This window comes from Schistocerca serialis, chromosome 1, assembly GCF_023864345.2.
Source record: "Schistocerca serialis cubense isolate TAMUIC-IGC-003099 chromosome 1, iqSchSeri2.2, whole genome shotgun sequence".
Lineage (NCBI taxonomy): Eukaryota > Metazoa > Arthropoda > Insecta > Orthoptera > Acrididae > Schistocerca > Schistocerca serialis.
This window is the reverse complement of record NC_064638.1, coordinates 600304039-600327168: the sequence shown is the minus strand read 5'-3', so window position 1 is coordinate 600327168 and position 23130 is coordinate 600304039. Positions and strand designations below refer to the sequence as shown.

Sequence of the window (23130 nt, the reverse complement as noted above, 5' to 3'; positions counted from 1 at the left end):
TGATCACGCAAAAGCTGTATGATCGTGATTTTGAGCAGCGAAGACGATTTTGTGAATCAATGCTTGACATTTTGTACTCTAATAATGATGTTGTGCTTCTTATGTCAGATGAAGCCCATTTCCATTTAGACGGCTATGTCAATAAACAAAACTGCAGGTATTGGGCAGCAGATAATCCCAGAGAATTGCACCAAAAGCCTCTTCATAGTGCTAAGGTAACAGTCTGGTGTGGAATTTCAAGATTGGGGATTGTTGGTCCTTATTTTTTTGAGGAGAACAACGCTACAGTCACAGTGAACTCGAAACGTTACGTTAACATGCTACGTAGCTTTTTGGTGCCGAAACTGCGAGAGTTACATGTAAATCGAGATCGAATTTGGTTTCAACAGGACGGGGTCACGGCCCACACAGCCAATGACTCCATGTGTGTTTTAAGGCGGATGTTCCCCCACCACATCATCTCGCGTTTTGGAGATGTCCACTGGCCCGCGAGATCACCTGACCTCTCAGCCTGTGATTTTTTTCTTTGGGGATACCTAAAGTCAAAAGTCTACGTAAAGAAGCCCCGAAACTTAATTGATCTGAAGGAGGCAATCAGTGCGGAAATTATGGCAATTCAAGAAGAAACAGTAGTGAAAGTGATAGAAAATTTCGAGGAAAGACTTGTGGAATGCATCACCGAGGAAGGACACCATCTTCCGGAAGTAATTTTCCGTACATGATTTTTTGTGGTTAGTTCTTGTAATTGGGTGCCTGGGAGCATTTAGTTACGTAATTGAATAAAATTAATTTGTAAAACTGATGGAGTTATAGTTATTTAAAATGTGACCATCCTTTTTGGGCCACCCTGTACCATATAAAAATTATTTTATGCCTTCAATCTCACAAAAATAATTAAATAATAATGAAAATGTATTTTATTCGTAATTGACATTCTTGAAAAATGTGAAACTGAAAACCAAGTTTTATGGAGTGCAACTGCATTGCCATTTAAATGCAGTGTGTTTGCAGTTTCCCTCTCTTCGTGCTCAGACAGCTTGCCGTGGTGGTGGGGGAACAGGTCATGAGCCGAATACTTGGGTGCCTCTGCAGCACAAGGTTGATCAATAGTACCCGCAGCACAACATGACAGACATCTAGTCTTAGCTACATGATGAAATCATACAATGAATGCAAGGCAATAGTTATGGAACTTATAGCTGTATTGGGGGCTGCAAATTCTTGCAAAAACTATGGACTGGGAGATCAGAAAAGATAGTCTGTATGCCATAAAGTCTGGCAATGAGAGTCCCAGATATGTAAGCTAGTTTATTATTAAACAAATGACACAGATATTGGATTGTAAATGAGAGGAAGATTGTGCTCATTGTAGATGAACCCTGTTTCAATTAAAATGATTCTCATTGCATACTTTTCTGAAGGGAAAGTGACAGCTTATACTATCAAAGGAACAAACTGCCAGTTTGTTTGTAATGCAGTCCTAGTGTGTGGAGTCCCTATGTTGAAATGGCATATAGAGCTTCACATCTTTGTTGTTGTCCAAAGAAATAACAGTGTCCAGAAGTACGGAGATGTGTTGCTGCACCTCTTGAGAAGTGCAATTTGTGCACATTTCCTCTTGAAGGCTGATAATGTCCATCCGTATAGACTTGCTCTGGTGAATGCATTCCTCACAAGTGATGGTATCTTCCACATCTGCTACGTCTACATCTACATACACACTCCAAAGCCACTGTATGGTCCATGGTGGAGAGTACTCCATACCACTACTGGTCATTTCCTTTCCTGTTCTACTCACAGATGGAGTGAGGGAAAAATGGTTGTCTATGTGCCTCTATACGAAACCAAATTTCTCGTATCTTATCTTTGCGGTCCTTAAGCAAAATGTATATTAGTGGCAGTAGAATCATTCTGCAGTCAGCTTCAAAAGCCATTCCTCTAAACTGTTTTAATAGTGTTCCTCAAAATACCCCCAGGGATTTGAGTTCACTGGAATTCAGAATAAGTCCTGGAATTCTGCAGCAAACGAATGTTAAGCATATTGGTCTATAATTTTGTGGGTCAGTTCATTTACCCTTATCATATACAGGAGTCACCTACACTTTTTCCCATCCACTTGGGACTTCGTGCTGGGTGAGAGATTCATGACAAATGCAAGTTAAGTGAGGGGCCATTGCCATAGAGTACAGTTTGTGAAACCAAACTTGAATTCCATCTGGCTCTGGCTCATTTTCAGCTGTTTCAGTTGTTTCTCTACACCAGGGATGCTTATTATTATGTCATCCATACGAAACTCTGTGCAAAGGTGAAACAATGGTATGTTTGTACAATTCTCCTGTGTGAACAATTTCTGAAACATGGAGTGTAAAACTACAGTTTTCATTTTGCTATCTCCAACTGCCACACCACTCTGGTCAATGAGTGACTGGATGGAAGCCTTAGACTTTTTAGTGATTTTACATAGGACCAAGTAAACGGACACGCTCCTCTAACATTACCTTTATTCAACAGAAGTTATCGATACCAAAAACACTTTCTACCTTTTAAACAGGTTAATATTATCTCAACTGTTTAACTAAAAGAATTTCATATGATTTTGTATATGATGTATTATATTTCAGGCTAAAATGAATAAAAAGAATTTAATTTATTTTTGTTGTTACATTCTATATGTACTAACTCTATAAGTACCGTTAAAATTACTTTTTTCTTTTTAGAAATATTTGAAATTACAAAATATGTGGCACAGTTAACATACATATTATTAATTGCGCAGTCTGACAATATGTATTAAATTTATTTCTGGATTCAGTTATAAAATAATGTTAAAACTTGGTGAAGATTCTTCTTTTGTCAAGAAAGTTTGCAAACACTTTGGAATATTGTGAGTACTGTAGAATGAGGTAGTAGTGGGCATACCTCTGATGTGATAGGACAGGTTTTTAATTTTGGCAATAACAATGTAATTTTTTATTTATAAGTGGAGATTGTAAAGATGGTGTGATATTGAAAAATGTGACAAAATAAAAATAAAGATAAAAACAGGCAATCCATCAGTAGTTATCATATCATTTGGAACCTATAATATCAAAAATTTCAGTCTCAATAATCAACCCCTAAACGTGATGAACTGAACCTAACAACGAAAAAAGAAGATAAGTAAAAAGTTATTTATGCATCTTACTCCTCTCTTAAATGAGGTAGTTATTAAGAAGTGAGTGACAATAAACAAATGATGTGAGGGAGGGTAAGGTTACAACAAGGTTACAACAAGAAGTTTCTCGGGTTCTTCAGCAGATCTTCTGCTAAGCTACAATGGTGGAAGTAGTTGCATGCATCACACGCAGATCTCTTCACAGTTGTATGAATCTCTACTAACAGTTGCCTGTCATCACTTGCACAGCCTCTTTTGAACTGAGAGTATAATGGCCTTTGCTTCCTCAGTGTTTTCTGAATTTTGTTACTAAACTATGGTGGGTCTTTTCCATTCTTAATCGACTTCCTAGGCACATACTTGTCCAGAGTGTGTTTTAAAATCTGTTTAAACTTTGCCCATAATTCCTCTACGTTCATTGTACTGGAATTAAATTGTTGCAGTTCATTGCCTAATTGAGATGCTAAGAACTGCTTACTTGCTCTTTCTAGCAGAAACACCCTTAGCATTCTACGCACTCATCAGTAGTGTCTGTGAATCTGAATCCTATAGGGAACGCATGGACTGCATGAAAGAGGTAATGGACAGACCATTAAGAACGTATGTTTTAGACCTCCATACATTTCTTTCTAATTTATTTCACGTCTTTTATCTGTCCTCTAGATCATATGCTATGTGATCAAAAGTATCCAGACACCTGGCTGAAAATGACCCTCCAACCTTAATGCTGGAGTTCAATATGGTGTTAATCCTCCCTTAGCCTTGATGACAGCATCCACTCTCACAGGCATACATTCAATCAGGTGCTGGAAGGTTTCTTGGGGAATGGCAGCACATTCTTCATGGAGTGCTGCACTGAGGAGAGGCATCCATGTTGTTTGGCGAGGCCTGGCATGAAGTCAGCATTCCAAAACATCCCAAAGGATTCAGGTCAGGACTCTGTGCAGGCCAGTACATTATAAGGATATTATTGTTGTGTATTATGAACAGGTGCTCGATCATGTTGAAAGATGCAACCACCATCCCAGAATTGCTCTTCGACAGTAGCAAGCAACAAGGTGCTTAAAACATCAATGTAGGCCTGTGTTGTTACAGTGCCATGCAAAACAACAAGGGGTGCAAGCCCCCTCCATGAAAAACATGACCTACCGTGATTAGTCACTCCACACAACATTTTTCCACTGTTCAATATTCCAATGTTTACGCTCCTTACACCAAGCAAGGTGTCGTTTGGCATTTACCGGCATGATGTGTGGCTTATGAGCAGCCACATGTCCATGAAATCCAAGTTTTCTCACCTCCCACCTAACTGTCATAGTACTAGCAGTGGATCTTGATGTGGTTTGAAATTTTGGTGTGATGCTCTGGATTGATGTCTGCCTATTACATATTAAGGCCCTCTTCAACTGTCGGCAGTCTCTGTCAGCCAACAGACAAGGTCGGTCTGTAAGCTTTTGTGCTGTATGTGTCCCTTCACATTTGCACTTCACTATCATATTGGAAACAGTGGACCTAGGAATGTTTAGGAGTGTAGAAATCTAGCGGACAGACATATGACACAAGAAACACCCAATCACCTGACCGCATTCGAAGTCCCTGAGATCCGCAGAGAGCTCCATTCTACTCTCGCACGATGTGTAATGACTACTGAAGTCGCTGATATGGCGTACCTGGCAGTAGGTGGCAGCACAATGCACCTAATATGAAAAATGTATATCTTTGGGGGTGTCCAATACCTTTGATCATGTTGTGTACTTTGTCACAAAAGCACATCATGACAGGGGAAAAGTTGGACTGCTGTGGAGCTCATTTGTGTGATACACTACTTCACATTCTAGAAATTGATTTGAGGTGAAAATATGTAAGAATCAGAATGAGAACTTCCAAAAATGCAAATGTGCATTAAATGAATATCACTGACCAGCAAAGCCCTTGGGTAATCTCATAAAGAACATACCAATGCCCCTGTGAATCATGTGTGGCAGCTTAGAATAATCATATCCTCTGTTCTGTCTGGCTGTATCCCAACATTGCATCACTATAATATTACACAGCATTCCATTATACATATGTAATCAGATGTTTAGCTAAAGCAGTAATAGTAATAAGAAGAGTATTGCAATTAATACTTCAGAGGTTGTAATAAATTTAGCTATACAAGGAGATAAAATTGGTATGATCTGTAATGGTCTTTACCTTACTATATTCTTCAGTCATCAGAGTCCATTTCAGCATTTCCATGAACATGAGTATCATCATCACTGTTTGAACTGGAAGCAGAGCCACTTAGATAGTAACAAGCAAAACAAACTTTTCCCACATCATTCCAGCAGTCTGGGCAATGTACAGTGTAGCAGTTTGGTGTTGTACAGTAAATAAAGGAAGGCCCTTTCCTAGGTCTAGACTCTTTCTGTTGACATATCATGCAGCGCCTGTTGCAATTAAGCAATTTTATAATATATACACAGTTTAGAGATAATGCAATATGGTCCCTACAATATCATGACAAATGTTTGTTATCATTTAACTGAAACTGTTAACTACATCTGACATATTCTAATGTGGAAAAATTGAAAAAGAAAAACAAGCAGATGACATGAAAGCAGAAAGAAGAATATCAGTATTTGAAAATAAAAACAAATGATGGTAGGGTGCCATTGGAGAAAACTTGGCCATACACTTTTAAGTAAGAACAGATCCTGGAAATTTCATGCGACTGTTTTCAGAAATCCTGATGTTTCTTATGAAGCTTTGATTAGTTTAATAAGAGCAAAAAAAGAAGAAAAAAAGAGCTGGGAATGGAAGAATAAATTCACTTCCTGATTGCAGGAATTTGGCAGGAACTTGGTAGTTACAATGTAAATATAGAAGACAAAAAATATAATTAAATCATAAAGATAAGGACGGACAGGCTCTGACATAACTACATCAATGACAATTTACACCTACAACTATACTCTGTAAACCACCCTGAGGTCCACGGCAGAGGGTATGTTCCATTGTACCAGTTTTTAGGGTTTCTCCCGTTCCATTCACGTATGGAGCACAGGGAAAATGATTGTCTTCATGCCTCTGTGCGTGCCGTAATCGTTCTAATCTTATCCTCACAGTCCCTATGTGATTGATATGTAGGGGATTGTAGTGCATTTCTAGAGTCTCCATTAATTGCTGGTTCTTGAAGCTTTGTTAATAGACTTTCTGACAGTATACATCTGTCTTCAAGAGTCTTCCAGTTCAATTCCTTCAGTATCTCTGTGACGCTCTCCCATGGATTAAATAGCTCTGTGACCATTTGTGCTGCCCTTCTCTGCATATGTTCAATATCTCCTGTTAGTCCTATTTGATATGAGTCCCACACACTTGAGCAATATTCTAGAACCAGTCATGAGTGATTTGTAAGTAATCTCCTTTGTAGACTGATTGCACTTCCCCAGTATTCTACCAATAAACTAAAGTCTACCACCTGCTTTACCCACAACTGAGCCTATGTGATAATTTCATTTTATATCCCTACAAAGTCTTACTCTTACGTACTTGTATGAGTTGGCCATTTCCAGCAGTGGCTCATTGATGTTATAGTCATAGGATACTACATTTTTTCGTTTTGTAAAGTGCCGAGTTTTACATTTCTGAACATTGAAAGCAAATTGCCAATCTTTGCACCACTCTGTATCTTATCAAGATTTGACTGAAAATTTATGCAGCTTCTTTCAGATAGCACTTCGTTACAGACAACTGCAATAACTGCGTCATCTGCAAAAAAAGTTTGAGGTTACTATTAATACTGTCTGCAAGGCAATTAATATACAACATGAACAGTAAGGATCCCAATATGCGTCCCTGGGACACAACTGAAGTTACTTTCACCTGATATTCCATTTGATCATACTTTTGACGATAAGTGTAGGTGTGGTACTGAGTCAAATGCTTTTTGGAAATCAAGAAATACTGCATCTAACTAACTGCCTTGATCCAAAGGTTTCACCATGTCATGTGAGATAAGTGTTAGTTGGGTTTCACATGACTGATGTTTTTGGAATCCATGCTGGCAGGCACTGAGGAGGTCATTCTGTTCAGGATATATCATTACATTCGAGCTCAGAATGTGATCTAAGATTCTACAACAAATCAGTGTCAAGGATACTGGACAGTAATTTTGTGGATCACTTCTACTACATTTCTTATAGGCAGGAGTGGCCTGTGATTTTTTTCCAAGAACAGGCCTGTTTCTTGTCGGACAGATCTATGATAGATTATAGTTAGAAGAGGGGCTAACTCAGCCTCATATGCAGTACAGAATGTGATAGGGATTCCATCAGGTTCCGGTGCCATGTTGAGTTACAATGCTTTCAGTTATTTCTCAACATCACTGACACTAATACTTATTTCCTTCATCTTTTGCAGTGGTACAAGGATTAAATTGGGGCAATTCACTTGGGCTTTCCTTTGTGAAGAAACATTTGAAAATGGAGTTACGCATTTCAGATTTTGCTTTGCTACCCCCAGTTTCAGTTCATGTCTCATTCGCTAGGTACTGGACACTAGCTTTGGTGCCATTAACAGCCTTTACATATGATCAGATTCTTCAGGTTCTGTGAAATATCATTTGACAATATCCTATTATGGTAGTCACTGAAAACATCATGTATTGCTCTCTTGACAGCCAAACACATTTCATTCAGCATCTCTCTCTCTATATATAGCACTACACTTTGTTTTACACCTATCATCCAGTAATCACTGTTTCTTTAAAAGCTTCTTTACAGTGACTGTATACCGTTATAAACTGTTCTACTAGGGACATACCTGTCCAGTGCATGGTCAACTATTCTTCTAAACTTGAGCCATAGTTCCTCTACATGCCCCTGCCCTGTGCTGAAAGTTTCAAGTTCCTCAGTGAGATATGGCAATATTGAATTTTTGTTTAGTTTACTGAACATATATACCTTTCTGCTTGTTTTAGTTATCCTCTGTACTTTGGTAATCATTGCTGCCACAACCACATCATGTTCACTGATATCTGTTTCAATGTGGACATCCTCAAAGAGGTCGGGTCTGTTTGTCGCCACTCGATCCAGTATATTTCCATCATGAGAGGGGTTCCTAACTATCTCTTCTAGGTAGTTCTGAGAGAGGGCATATAGTAATCTTTCACAGGATACCTCATCACACCCACCACAATAAAAATTATAATTTTCTCAATTGATTGTTGGATGATTAAACTCCTCACCAATGATTATAGTGTGATTTGGGAACATATGTACAAGTGTACCGAGGTTTTCTCTAATATGTTCAGTTACATCAGGAGATGAGTCCAGTGGACAATGGATGGATCCAGTTATCATTTTATGCCCACCCCTGATACTGAGTTTTACCTGAACAATCTCACATGCAGCTTTAATTTCTATCTCGCTGGATTTGAGTTTCTTGTCTACTGTGACAAATACACCACCTCCATTTCCCATTTGCCTGTCCTTTTGATACACACTTAAATTACCCCCAAAAATTTCAGGTTTCAACCACCTTTCTGTATCTAGCATTATGTGAGCTTCGCTGCTTTTCATGAGCACTTCAAACTCTGGCACTTTGTTGTGAATGTTTCAGCAATTAACCATTAGGATTTTAATACTATCATCTGTGGGAGGCATTTATCATCCTTACACTGATTATTCTCTGTTTTCTACAGCTATTGTAATCTGGATTGGACGGAGAGTTGCCCAATCTAAAAAACCCTTGTGTGCACCCCACACACAGTCAGCTACCCGAATAGCAGCCTCTGATGTGTAGTAGACACCTGACCCATTTAGGAGGACCCTACAGTTCTCAACCCTATGGTGCAAGTCAAGGAAGTTGCAGCCTAGTTTGTCACAAAACCTTGAAGTTTCTGGTTCAGTCCTTCCACTCCTCTCAGAACCAAATGGCCATGATAACTTCCAGGAACAATGCTACACTTAAGTGCAAGGAGGATGACAAAAAACAAATTCATGGATAATGGTTGTTCCAAATGTTATTCTAATAAGTATAAATGAAAAGTGCTTTCTCTTGAAACAGAATTATGATTCTAAATGGAAATAGGTTTCATGTTTTTGGAACACCAGTCTGTACATCTGCCAAGTATAATGTCAATATAATGGATAGTCCAGAGTTGGAATCTCTAATTAAAACTCACAACAGAAAAGAATATGTTCACAAGATGGTAACATGACATAGCAGCCCTCTCCACTTTGTGTTGCAGTTACATTTGTAAAAAATCACTTGACAAGAATCACATAAATGTAATACACTCCTGGAAATGGAAAAAAGAACACATTGACACCGGTGTGTCAGACCCACCATACTTGCTCCGGACACTGCGAGAGGGCTGTACAAGCAATGATTTCACGCACGGCACAGCGGACACACCAGGAACCGCGGTGTTGGCCGTCGAATGGCGCTAGCTGCGCAGCATTTGTGTACCGCCGCCGTCAGTGTCAGCCAGTTTGCCGTGGCATACGGAGCTCCATCGCAGTCTTTAACACTGGTAGCATGCCGCGACAGCATGGACGTGAACCGTATGTGCAGTGGTCGGCGGAAGGTGCACGTGCCCGTCGACCTGGGACCAGACCGCAGCGACGCACGGATGCACGCCAAGACCGTAGGATCCTACGCAGTGCCGTAGGGGACCGCACCGCCACTCCCCAGCAAATTAGGGACACTGTTGCTCCTGGGGTATCGGCGAGGACCATTCGCAACCGTCTCCATGAAGCTGGGCTACGGTCCCGCACACCGTTAGGCCGTCTTCCGCTCACGCCCCAACATCGTGCAGCCCGCCTCCAGTGGTGTCGCGACAGGCGTGAATGGAGGGACGAATGGAGACGTGTCATCTTCAGCAATGAGAGTCGCTTCTGCCTTGGTGCCAATGATGGTCGTATGCGTGTTTGGCGCCGTGCAGGTGAGCGCCACAATCAGGACTGCATACGACCGAGGCACACAGGGCCAACACCCGGCATCATGGTGTGGGGAGCGATCTCCTACACTGGCCGTACACCACTGGTGATCGTCGAGGGGACACTGAATAGTGCACGGTACATCCAAACCGTCATCGAACCCATCGTTCTACCATTCCTAGACCGGCAAGGGAACTTGCTGTTCCAACAGGACAATGCACGTCCGCATGTATCCCGTGCCACCCAACGTGCTCTAGAAGGTGTAAGTCAACTACCCTGGCCAGCAAGATCTCCGGATCTGTCCCCCATTGAGCATGTTTGGGACTGGATGAAGCGTCGTCTCACGCGGTCTGCACGTCCAGCACGAACGCTGGTCCAACTGAGGCGCCAGGTGGAAATGGCATGGCAAGCCGTTCCACAGGACTACATCCAGCATCTCTACGATAGTCTCCATGGGAGAATAGCAGCCTGCATTGCTGCGAAAGGTGGATATACACTGTACTAGTGCCGACATTGTGCATGCTCTGTTGCCTGTGTCTATGTGCCTGTGGTTCTGTCAGTGTGATCATGTGATGTATCTGACCCCAGGAATGTGTCAATAAAGTTTCCCCTTCCTGGGACAATGAATTCATGGTGTTCTTATTTCAATTTCCAGGAGTGTATTATTCTTTACATACCTTCGAGCTGCAGGGAAGATCTGAAGCCATGAACAGTACTTCGGATATCGAATGCGCATCACTGTGAGTATATTACACTGTGAGACCTGTTACAAAATTTTTTAAAATCATTACTGTTTTTAATATATATTATTTTATTGGACGACAATAATTCTTACTTTTTATTTATTGTGTGCTAGCATAACAATTTTAGGATGTACTACAGTATGTAATATTGCAAAAGTAAAAGTTTTACATGAACAAATTGACAGAGTGTAAATAATTAATTTGTAGGCAGCATGTTACATATGTCCATGAACAATGTCAAAAATATGTAAAACCTAGCTACTAAAAGTAATGTATAATTTACATACATTACTTAAAGAATACTTGTGGTTATGGTGTTTATAGATATAAGTAAATTGAAGCAGAACATACTGACAAGCTTTTGACCATATCAAGAGTAAGTTATCTTCCCATTTTAACTGAGCTAGACAACTGAACATAAAATTATAATTGTCCAAGGAGAACAAAATATGAATAAATTGAGGTGACAACAGTTTGCACCTTATTAGGCTTATGATATTTTGTTTGGGTCAACCCATGGGATATTACCATATTCTTTTGGATACAACACAGGACTATTTCTGAAATTAGGTAAAACAGTTTACTGAAACATTAACTTTACTTATCCAGTTGTATTTTTCACTAGACATGACTTTTTTGTAAAATGGTGTTCATGTCTGTCAATGCCACTTCAGCAGCACTCTCCAGATCACTGCTATCTCATCTTAAGCTTTTAAAAAAATCTTGTATGTAGTGGTGAAGTAGTAGCTGTTTTCAAGTGATCTTTAACATCACTCTTTCCTTTATGTGAACAGAAAATTCTCTAGTACACAGAGTGCAATAAACATCATTACTGTCATAACACAATTTCAAAAATTTGTACTCATGTTGCGGATTAACATTAAACACACCCCTTATTTACCTTACTGCTAAACAATGAGAAAAAAAGGCAACAGACATAAAATGATAAAAAACATGTAGGTGAGTTACTTCACATACGAAAACAACATGAACACATTGCCCTTGTTGAGTTGCCACTTGAGTAAAATTGTGGTGGAACTGTTAGCCAAGCCACCCCAGTAGTGTCAATGCTTGCTCCAGGTATAATATATAAATGATACCAAGATCCCAATCAGTGGTACGCACATACCTTTGTTTGCTGATGACACAAATGTTGTTGTAACAGACATAAATAGGGTATTGCCAACATCTGATTTGATTTCACTGATTTGATTTTTTATTGGTCCAGTTTTATCATATAGCAATACAGCACAAATTACACAATTGATACTGGACAGGTCAAAGATAAGTTACAATAATACATAGTATTAGCAAAATAGTAGGCAAATTTTTATACTTATTACAATTAATTTTGTTACGTATTCAGAAATTCTCAGGCAGAATAGGAATCAGTGCTTTATTAGAAATGCCTTTAGTTTAGCTTTAAATTTTGGATGAGTAGCATTTTTTATTTCCTCTGGTTTCTTATTGTGTAGTATTACACCAATGTTAATTATGCTCCTCTGATAGGTGGTTGTTCTGTGATATTTTTGATGTATATTTGATTTCCCTCTGGTACTATAGTTGCGTACATTTTTGTTCTGTAGCAGTTTGCCTGTTTTCAGGAGGTAGTCCCTAGTGAACAAGATAGTTTCATAGATGAATAAGCTTGGAACATTTAGAACACCAAGCTCAGTAAAATGGAATTTACAGGACTTCATCTTTTTAAGGTCACAAATTATTCTTCGAACTATTTTTTTGCATTCTAAAAACCTTTACACTGTGAGTTGCGTATCCCCAAAAAATGATCCCATATTGGGCTAGTGAGTGTAACTGTGCATAGTATGCCTGCAGTACTGTTGTTTTGCTTGTTGCAGCCTTTAAAATGCTTAGGCCATAGTACACAGATGATAGTTTTCTAGACAAGTTATTTATATGTGTGTGCCACTTTAAGTCTTGCTGAACCCATAGACCCAAAAATTTTGTGAAACATTTTCTAGGGGATCATTTTTTAATTGTGACTGAATAGACATTTGATTAGTTGGAGGAATTAAATGAAAATCGACACACACAGTTTTTTCAGTATTTATAATGAGTTTGTGGCGCTGATGAAATCGACACCAACATCGATATGCATTCATCTTTGGACTCTAAGCATTATCTTTGGCTGTTCGGCCATGTTCAGGTCAGTTCTTTGTGATCCTTGTATGAGTTAAGGTTAATAAATAAACTATTGCTAAATGGGTGTGATTATTGGTGCAATCAACCCGGTAATCCTCCTCACTGGTGACCCCGAGTTGTAACGTCTTCCGTTTTCGCTGTTTTAATGTGTCCGCGACCTCCGCGTCGGTTATTTTCCCGTGTATTATGTTGACACAGCATTCAAACAATGACTTCGGCCCAGCGCCTAATGCTGGATTTTGTGATTGACATGCATCGTGTTGCAGGTCATGTACACCTGCCAGGACTGCAACACGATGCCTCTCACTTGATGATTCTGCCGATTTCGCCAGACGTTTTCGAGCCTGCAACAATAAGTGAGGTTAGGAGTGCGAATGACTCTGGCTATCACCTCTTATGGATCTCCGTGCAGTGCGGGACCAATGCCGATTTCTACAAATGCTTCGTCCGACAACCTACTACCTCCAGGACAATGATTTGCCATGCCGCAATCCATGCAGTACCACGCGGATACCTGCCACATGGCCGGAACTGCTTTGTTTACAGGTCTGCCTCCTCAGCATCCGACCACGCCTGCACCTGCCTTGGTTCAGCATCAGCACATGCCTTCCTACTTCGATACCTCGGCCTGCAACAGGAACAATAACTTGTTATCTGTGCCTGACCTCCACCTCCGTCCCACTGCTACGCCTCAGTCTTTTGTGCCACGACATTCACCTTATCCACACACCGTTTTGAGTGGAGTGACTGTGAACAGTGAACATTCACACATTCCATCCCACATTCGACATCATTTCCCACACTGTGCTTCTGGACAGCCCACACCTCCGCAGCCTCCCTGCAACACAGGTGGCCCTGGCTCTGATCATATGTCGAGCTTTCCATGGACTAACACGTGTTCTCAAACTTTGAACTTTTCTCACCTGTTGCCCCCGCGCCAGCTCCAGTCGAGCTTCCGCTACCGTTCTTGGCACATCTTGGTACCTCATCCATGTCGGTCTTCTACGACGCGTCAATCTGAACACACCCACAACGTGTTGAGCTCCCGTAACCGCAATCAACACATTACGGTGTCTCACCCGCGTCGGCTTTCCGCGTTGCGACGGATCGCGGTCAACCACAACGTGTTACCTTCACGCTGTCACCCGAACAGCCATCATTGCCACACCCCCTGGAGGCACACTCTCCTGGAATACTACAGCAACAACAGCTCGATTCAGGCAGTGCCCCGGCGAACTCAGCTTAACCTGTTCTTCCAAACTTTCTACAATGCTTACTGACGCTACTGCCATTTAATCCCGACAGAGCAACAACCTGGTTTAAAATTGTGGACGAAGTGTTCGACCATTACAAACTCGACGAGTCAACCAGGTTTCTGTGCCCCATCATCCGCCTGCACGACCAGGAGGACTTGATTGCTGACCTGGTCGACACCCCAGACTCATGTACCCGGTACACTCTAGCCAAAAAAACAGTTCTACATTGGCTTGCATGCTCAACTGAGGCAGCAATATGGCAAGTGCTCCACGTCGAGCAACTAGGCAACAACAAAACTTTGCAGCTCTGGAGATGGCTATGTGCCCTGGTCAGTGCTGATCTATTCTCTGACACAGCTCTCCTCGCCATCTGGTCACATAAACTATCTCCTCACATCTGCTTTGCTCTGGCTCAAAGGTCTCCTGAACCTGTGGAGCAAAGAATAACAATTGCTGACTAGCTACACGATGCAGCACTGCTCTATTTTGCTAGCCACTACCTACCTGACAAGTCTCAGGTTCAGGCTCGTCGCCCAGCGGCCGGGGCCGTACTGCGCTGACCGTTCCGCTCGCTCCAGGAAGCAGTAAACAAACACCTGGGACGTCACCAGCTCTGCCCACAGTCATGCCCCCTCCTGCAATCGAACCTGCTGTGGTCACCGAACCTCAGCCACTGCCACTGGCAACGAACTTTCCGCAGGAAATGCAACTGCACTACCCGTACTGTTACTTTCACACACAGTTTGGTGAGGCGGCACGGAACTGCAGACCACCCTGCTACTTCCCAAACGCCAATCGCATGTAGGTCCGGGTGCTGCCTTCTGTGCACAACATGACAGGCACCCTCCAGTGCTCCATTTTGTCCGGGAACAACCGGATAATTTCAGATGACTTTACATTATAGACTTTTCATCGGGATACCTTCTCCTAGTGGACACAGGCGCCGAGGTTTCACTGTTGCCTATGTCCTTAGCGTCATCGAACATCCGCCCTCATCATACTTCACTGCAAGCCATGAATTAACTAAACTACAATGCTCGGGTTCAACTTCACACGTCATCTCACTCTCCACAAACTGCAAACTCTAGTGGACTTTAGTGTGTGAAATTGGCAAACCTATACTAGGCATTGACTTCTTGCGACACCACAAACTTTCACCGGACCAAGTGCAAAACACCATGTTTCATCATCCGTCCAAGATTCACTTCTCCTGTTCTCCGTCAAGCAACCTCCACGCCCCCCCCCCCCCCCCCCTGCCCCCCTCCGTGAATATTGGTCCGGGCTCATCTCATCTGTACATGCTCGTCTCTGTCGACGGCGTTACTAGAAACCACGCAGAAGTGCCTTGTCAAGCTTGAACACGTCGCCCGCCTACGCAAGGAAAACTTCGAGCTCTCCCTCCGGCTCCACGAAACACAGCTCCAGCTCTCTGATGCAGCAAAGGAATTACAGACACTACAGCAAGGACAAAGCAAGGTCAGTAAGTCCGCTGAATCTGCTTGCAATCCCAGCAATTGAGCCTCCATGTGTTTACCTCCCACTTCCACTCACAACTGTGCTATCAAGATTGCCATAACGTGTACTAGCAGTTCCACAGGGACACACCCTCCTAACACAGTAGCGTTTGACACTCAGCCGGACACATGTGTGCATACATGACGAGCGTCATGTGTTCCCAAACTGACGGCTCCTAACATCCCCCCGCCGCCCCCCTCTCGGACAGCACCTCGAACTATGCAACTTCAGCTCCTACGCGCCACTGTGTGACCGCCACTGACAACACAAACAGAGCACTCGTGCCAAGAATTTCGCCCGCGACCGTGCTGCCACAGGCCGCACCCTCGGATAATGGACTCACTAACGGCTCATGAGCTCTACCGAGCTCACCCAACCAGGGTACCAGTGCTTCGGACTGGCGGCCATCTTGTTGCGTTGACTCCTGGGACACATTGCTGCCTCGGCTCCCGTCAGAACCGCCCAGTGGCTCCAAATACCACGACCATGCCTCGCCTGCCCCGCCCGCCACACATGGTTAACAAACCACCTCCCGTGCCGCCGGCAACATTACCATCATCAGCAACGGCACGGTTCACAAGCTTCGCCTCTTGCCAGGTCCCCTGATCTCCAGTAAACCATGTCGACTTTGTCCCGAGCGCCTCTCCAACCTTAAAAATCAGATTTATGAACTACTACTCTCCGGCATCATTGAACCCTCTGCCAGTAGCTTGTCTACGCCCATACATATGACACTCAAGAAAGATGGGTCCTGGCACATGTGCGGATACTATCATCGACTAAACACATGAACAATTATGGACACCTACCCCATACCCAACATTGCCGACTTTACCAGTCCCCCTTGCAGGTGCGATCACGTTCTCTGTCATTGAATGCAAACGGGCCTACCACCAGATCCCCATGGCACCTGAAGACATCGAGAAGACAGCAATCACCACCCCAATCGGGTTATTTCAGTTTCGATTCATGCCCTTCGGTCTGAAAAATGCAACCCAGACCTGGCAATGCTTCATCAATGAAGTGCTATTCGATCTAAAATTCTGCTTTGCATATCTTGATGACATTCCTGTATTCAGCTCCTCCATTGACGACGACATTCAACATGTGCAAACTGTTATGAACACTCTCACAGCAGCAGGAATTGAGACCAAACTGGACAAATTGCAGCTACATCAACCCACTGTCACTTTTCTTGGTTTTTGGTTCTCTGCCGACGGCATTGCACCGCTCCCTGAGAAAGTACAAACAATACTAAATCTACCCAGACCTTCGTCATTCGAAGAGCTCCGACGCTTTCTGGGGACAGTTAATTATTATCGCCGACATCTACCTTGGGCTGCGGAGATTCAGGCTCCACTGACGGACGCCTTGGCAGGCACCAAGACTTCTGGATCTCGGCCCATTCCATGGACCCCTGCTATGACTGACTTTCACTGCCTTCAAAAATCTTCTTGCCGAGGCCTGCACCATGACACATCCTCATCACAATGCGCAGCTTTTCATCACCACAGACGCGAGCGATACTGCCATCGGCGCTGTCCTTAGCCAGGCAATTGACAGCCAAACTTCGCCTCTCCAGTTCATCTCGCGCAAGCTTACCAATGCACAATGGAAATATTCCGCGTTTGACAGGGAGTTGCTCGCGGTCTACGAAGCGATTAAGCATTTTAATACTGACATTTAGGGACACTCTTTCTATGTTTTAACAGACCACAAACCCTTGGCTGCAGCTATTACAAACCTGCCAGCTGACCCGCCTCCTCGCCGCTTCAGATATGTAGACTTCATATCTCAGTTCACCACCGATATCAGACACATAAAGGGTGCTGACAATATAGTTGCTGATTTCCTTTCACGAGTCGATGCTGTCCATTCACTGCTAGACCTCTCTGAACTGCCTACCCTCCAACCCGCCAATGAGGAAACACAAAACCTGATTTCAGACTCTACTTCTTCACTACACTTCGTCCGCACCACCTTCGCTGGCATTTCTGGTGAGATCTGTTGCGACGACAGTACGGGCACATTACGCCCCCTCATCCTAACCATGCTCCATCCAGCTGCCTTCAATGCACTGCATAATTTAGCCCACCCCCGTGTTCGTGCATCCACCCGCCTCATAGTGGAGCGCTTTGTGTGGAGAAATGTCAACAAGGACTGCCAGCAATGGGCACGCTCCTGCATCGTGTGCCAATGCTGCAAAGTACACAAGCACACTTCACCCCCCCTCGGCGCCTTTTCGATCCCTCCTGGGCATTTCCAGCATATTCATATTGACATTGTCGGCCACCTCTCCCCCTCTAACGGCTTTCTTTATGTTCTATCGTCTATCGACCAAAAAACTCGCTGGGTCGATGCTGTCTGCCTCCCCAATATTACAGTGGAAACTATTGCTCGAGCTTTCGTCGAGTCATGAGTATCACATTTCGGATGTTCAGTTATCATCATGATTGACCAGGGCAGACAATTTGAGTCGGCCCTGTTCAACGAGATTTGTAACATTTGCGGCATCTGGCACATCCGTACCACAGCATATCACCTGCAAAGTAATGGGCTAGTTAAGCGCTGGCACCACACTTTCAAGGCGGCTCTTCGATGTCACGACTCTCTATGGATGGAGGCCCTTCCCCTTGAGATACTCGGCATTCGTGCAATTTATAAGGAAGACCTCAAAGGCACAATAGCTGAGTTTGTATACGGCCAGAACATTGTTCTCCATGGCGAACTTGTGAGCCCTTCCGCTTCTCTCCCTGAGTCTGACTTAACTTCCTTCGTGGACCGCGTCAGATGCTGCTTCATCACCTCCATATCCCTGTGCCCGCCAGCCATTCCCGCCCAAAGGTTCATGTCCCGAAATCTCTGGACAATTGCGAGTATGTCATGCTCCGAGATGACACTGTCCATGCTCCCCTCCAACATCCATATACCAGCCCGTACCGAGTTGTCCAGCGCTCAGCCAACACCTATGACATACAGATGAAAGATTTAGCTGTTACAGTCACTCTCAACAGACTTAAGCCTGCTCATGTCAAGCCTTCTTCTACCCCCCCCCCCCCCCCCCTTTTAGGCCACGACCACGCCACTTACTGTCGTGGCTCACAACTCTCCGACCACTCTCTCCATGTCGGACTTACACACTCCGTCGAGTGACTTCCAGCTCCAATCGTCGACCTCTCCTCTGACCTCACCCTCTACTCCGGTCTCACGCACTCCGTCGAGTGGCCACATGCTCCCCACGTAGAGCTTACCTATGATCATGCCCTCACCGCTGACCCCTTCGCCGGTCCCTTTGACCTCTCCACTGTCGCCTGCCTCGCCCTGTCGAGGTTTCTCATGCCCTCCTCCCCCCCCCCCTTCCCCGTCTTGAATGTGCCCTCACTCGAGGTGTTTGTGCCTGTCCCCCCGGACATAATCCACGATATCTCAATAATACTGTGTGATTATACACTGTTTGTCGTGTCTTTCTCTTCATCCAGTGCTCATGACACAACCTCCGCCATTCCCTGCCACCTGGTGAAATGTGTTCCCTTCCGAGCCGACTTCAACCTGGACATGCTTCGTGTGTTCCCCACGCCCACCGGAGACATCGTCCTTGTCACTCCGTTCCACCCGCAAACTGCCGGCCTACCTGTCTCGCCGCATGCCCAGTATGACACCCGGTTCACTTCAACGACTTCCAGGTTCAGTGGCCGAACCTTGCTTCTCGGCATCTACCCACACAGCTCCCTGACAACGCTGTCAAGAGTACTCCGAACTGCAGGGGGGGCGCTATGTGGTGCCGATGAAATCGACACCAACATCGATATGCATTCATCTTTGAACTCTAAGCATTATCTTTGGCTCTTCTGCCATGTTCAGGTCAGTTCTTTGTGATCGTTGTATGTGTTAAGGTTAATAAATGAACTATTGCGAAGTGGGCGTGATTATTGGTGCAACCAACCCGGTAATCCTCCTCAAGTTTGTTTTTTGTGAACCACTCAGAAAGTCTTTTCATAGAACTTTCTGCTGTAGACTGCAAAATTTCTGGACTGGATCCGGTGAGCAATAAATATTCTGGTGTCATTGGCAAACAGGATAGTTTTTGTGGGACTCATATATTCTACTAAGTCATCCACATAAATCAAGAAGAGTAGTGGACCTAAGATTGAGTCAAGAAGAGTAGTGGACCTAAGATTGAGGCCTGTGGTACGCCATATTTTATTGGTAATTCGCTAGAAAAAAAGGAGTTGTTTCTTGTTTTATTCATTTTGTTGAATTCATACTGAGGTGATACTTTCTGCCTGTGGTTTTTTAGGTATGAACACAACCAGCTAAGTGCTAGACCTGTTAATCCTTGTCTTTCTAATTTTTTGAGCAGGGTGTTATGGTCCAGGACGTCAAAGGCTTTTGATAGATCTAGAAAAATACCTGCAGCTAATTTATGTTGATCAGGGCATTTTGAAACGCAATCTAAAAATTCAAAAATTGAAGTCTATGTAGATTTAGACTTTCTAAAACCATGTTGTTGTACTGCAAGAGGTGCATATTTATTTGTTGTTGTTGTGGTATTCAGTCCTGAGACTGGTTTGATGCAGCTCTCTATGCTACTCTATCCTGTGCAAGTTTCTTCATCTCCCAGTACCTACTGCAGCCTACATCCTTCTGAATCTGCTTAGTGTATTCATCTCTTGGTCTCTCTCTACGATTTTTACCCTCCACGCTGCCCTCCAATACTAAATTGGTGATCCCTCGATGTCTCAGAACATGTCTTACCAACCGATCGCTAATTCTAGTCAAGTTGTGCCACAAGCTCCTCTTCTCCCCAATTCTATTCAATACCTCCTCATTAGTTATGTGATCAACCCATTTAATCTTCAGCATTCTTCTGTAGCACCACATTTCGAAAGCTTCTATTCTCTTCTTGTCTAAGCTATTTATTGTCCACGTTTCACTTCCATACATGGCTACACTACAGAAACGACTTCCTGACATTTAAATCTATACTCGATGTTAACAAATTTTTCTTCTTCAGAAACACTTTCCTTGCCATTGCCAGTCTACATTTTATATCCTCTCTACTTCGACCATCATCAGTTATTTTGCTCCCCAAATAGCAAAACTCCTTTACTACTTTAAGTGTCTCATTTCCTAATATAATTCCCTCAGCATCACCCGACTTAATTCGACTACATTCCATTATCCTTGTTTTGCTTTTGTTGATGTTCATCTTATATCCTCCTTTCAAGACACTGTCCATTTCGTTCAACTGCTCTTCCAAGTCCTTTGCTGTCTCTGCCATAATTACAATGTCATCGGCGAACCTCAAAGTTTTTATTTCTTCTCCATGAATTTTAATACCTACTCCAAGCTTTTCTTTTGTTTCCTTTATTGCTTGCTCAATTGAATAACATTGGGGATAGGCTACAACCTTGTCTTACTCCCTTCCCAACCACTCCTTCCCTTTCATACCCCTCGACTCTTATAACTGCCATCTGCTTTCTGAACAAATTGTAAATAGCCTTTCACTCTCTGTATTTTACCCCTGCCACCTTCAGAATTTGAAAGAGAATATTCCAATCTACATTGTCAAAAGCTTTCTCTAAGTCTACAAAAGCTAGAAATGTAGGTTTGCCTTTCCTTATTCTTTCTTCTAAGATAAGTCGTAGGGTCAGTATTGCCTCACGTGTTCCAACATTTCTACGGAATCCAAACTGATCTTCCCCGAGGTCGACTTCTATCAGTTTTTCCATTTGTCTGTAAAGAATTCGCGTTAGTATTTTGCAGCTGTGACTTATTAAACTGATAGTTTGGTAATTTTCACATCTGTCAACACCTGCTTTCTTTGGGATTGGGATTATTATATTCTTCTTGAAGTCTGAGGATATTTCGCCTGTCTCATACATCTTGCTCACCAGATGGTAGAGTTTTGTTAGGACTGGCTCTCCCAAGGCCGTCAGTAGTTCTAAGGAATATTGTCTACTCCGGGGGCCTTGTTTCGACTCAGGTCTTTCGGTACTCTGTCAAACTCTTCACGCAATATCATATCTCCCATTTCATCTTCATCTACATCCTCTTCCATTTGCATCATATTGTCCTCAAGTACATCGCCCTTGTATAGGCTCTCTATATACTCCTTCCATCTTTCTGCTTTCCCTTCTTTGCTTAGAACTGGGTTTCCATCAAAGCTTTTGATATTCATGCAAGTGGTTCTCCTTTCTCCAAGGATCTCTTTAATTTTCCTGTAGGCAGTATCTATCTTACCCCTAGTGAGATAAGCCTCTACATCCTTACATTTGTCCTCTAGCCATCCCTGCTTAGCCATTTTGCACTTCCTGTCGATATCAGTTTTGAGACGTTTGTATTCCTTTTTGCCTGCTTCATTTACTGCATTTTTATATTTTCTTCTTTCATCAATTAAATTCAATATTTCTTCTGTTACCTAAGGGTTTCTACTAGCCCTCGTCTTTTTACCTATTTGATCCTCTGCTGCCTTCACTATTTCAACCCTCAAAGCTAGCTACCCATTCTTCTTCTACTGTATTTCTTTCCCCCATTCCTGTCAATTGTTCCCTTATGCTCTCCCTGAAACTCTGTACAACCTCTGGTTCTTTCAGTTTATCCAGGTCCCATCTCCTTAAACTCTCACCTTTCTGTAGTTTCTTCAGTTTTAATCTACAGTTCATAACCAATAGAGTGTGGTCAGAGTCCACATCTGCCCCTGGAAATGTCTTACAATTTAAAACCTGGTTCCTAAATCTCTGTCTTACCATTATATAATCTATCTGATACCTTTTAGTATCTCCAGAGTTCTTCCATGTATACAACCTTCTTTCATGATTCTTAAACCAAGTATTAGCTATGATTAAGATATGCTCTGCGCAAAATTCTACCAGACAGCTTCCTCTTTCATTTCTCTCTTCCAATCCATATTCACCTACTGTTTCCTTCTCTCCCTTTCCCTACTGACGAATTCCAGTCACCCATGATTATTAAATTTTCGTCTCCCTTCACTACCTGAATAATTTCTTTTATTTCATCATACATTTCATCAATTTCTTCGTCATCTGCAGAGCTAGTTGGCATATAAACTTATACTACTGTAGTAGGCGTGGGCTTCTTGTCTATCTTGGCCATAATAATGCGTTCACTATGCTGTTTGAAGTAGCTTACCCGTACACCTATTTTTTTAATTCATTATTAAACCTACTCCTGCATTACCCCTATTTGATTTTGTATTTATAACCCTGTATTCACCTGACCAGAAGTCTTGTTCCTCCTGCCACCGAATTTCACTAATTCCCACTATATCTAACTTTAACCTATCCATTTCCCTTTTTAAATTTTATAACCTACCTGCCCGATTAAGGGATCTGACATTCCACGCTCCGATCCAT

At 42.9% G+C, this 23130-nt stretch overlaps 1 protein-coding gene across 1 annotated transcript in view; it reads right to left on the bottom strand.

Moving 5' to 3' along the window:
- Positions 1–5363: 5363 nt before the first annotated feature.
- LOC126418484 (protein sneaky) overlaps positions 5364–23130 on the bottom strand; it is a 292665-nt gene continuing 274898 nt past the window's right edge. The window contains exons 12-13 of the mRNA XM_050085304.1: positions 10758–10843; positions 5364–5586 (exon numbers count right to left, since the gene is read on the bottom strand). Coding sequence (XP_049941261.1) covers positions 5364–5586; positions 10758–10843 — 309 coding nt within the window. The remainder of the gene's footprint in view (positions 5587–10757; positions 10844–23130) is intronic.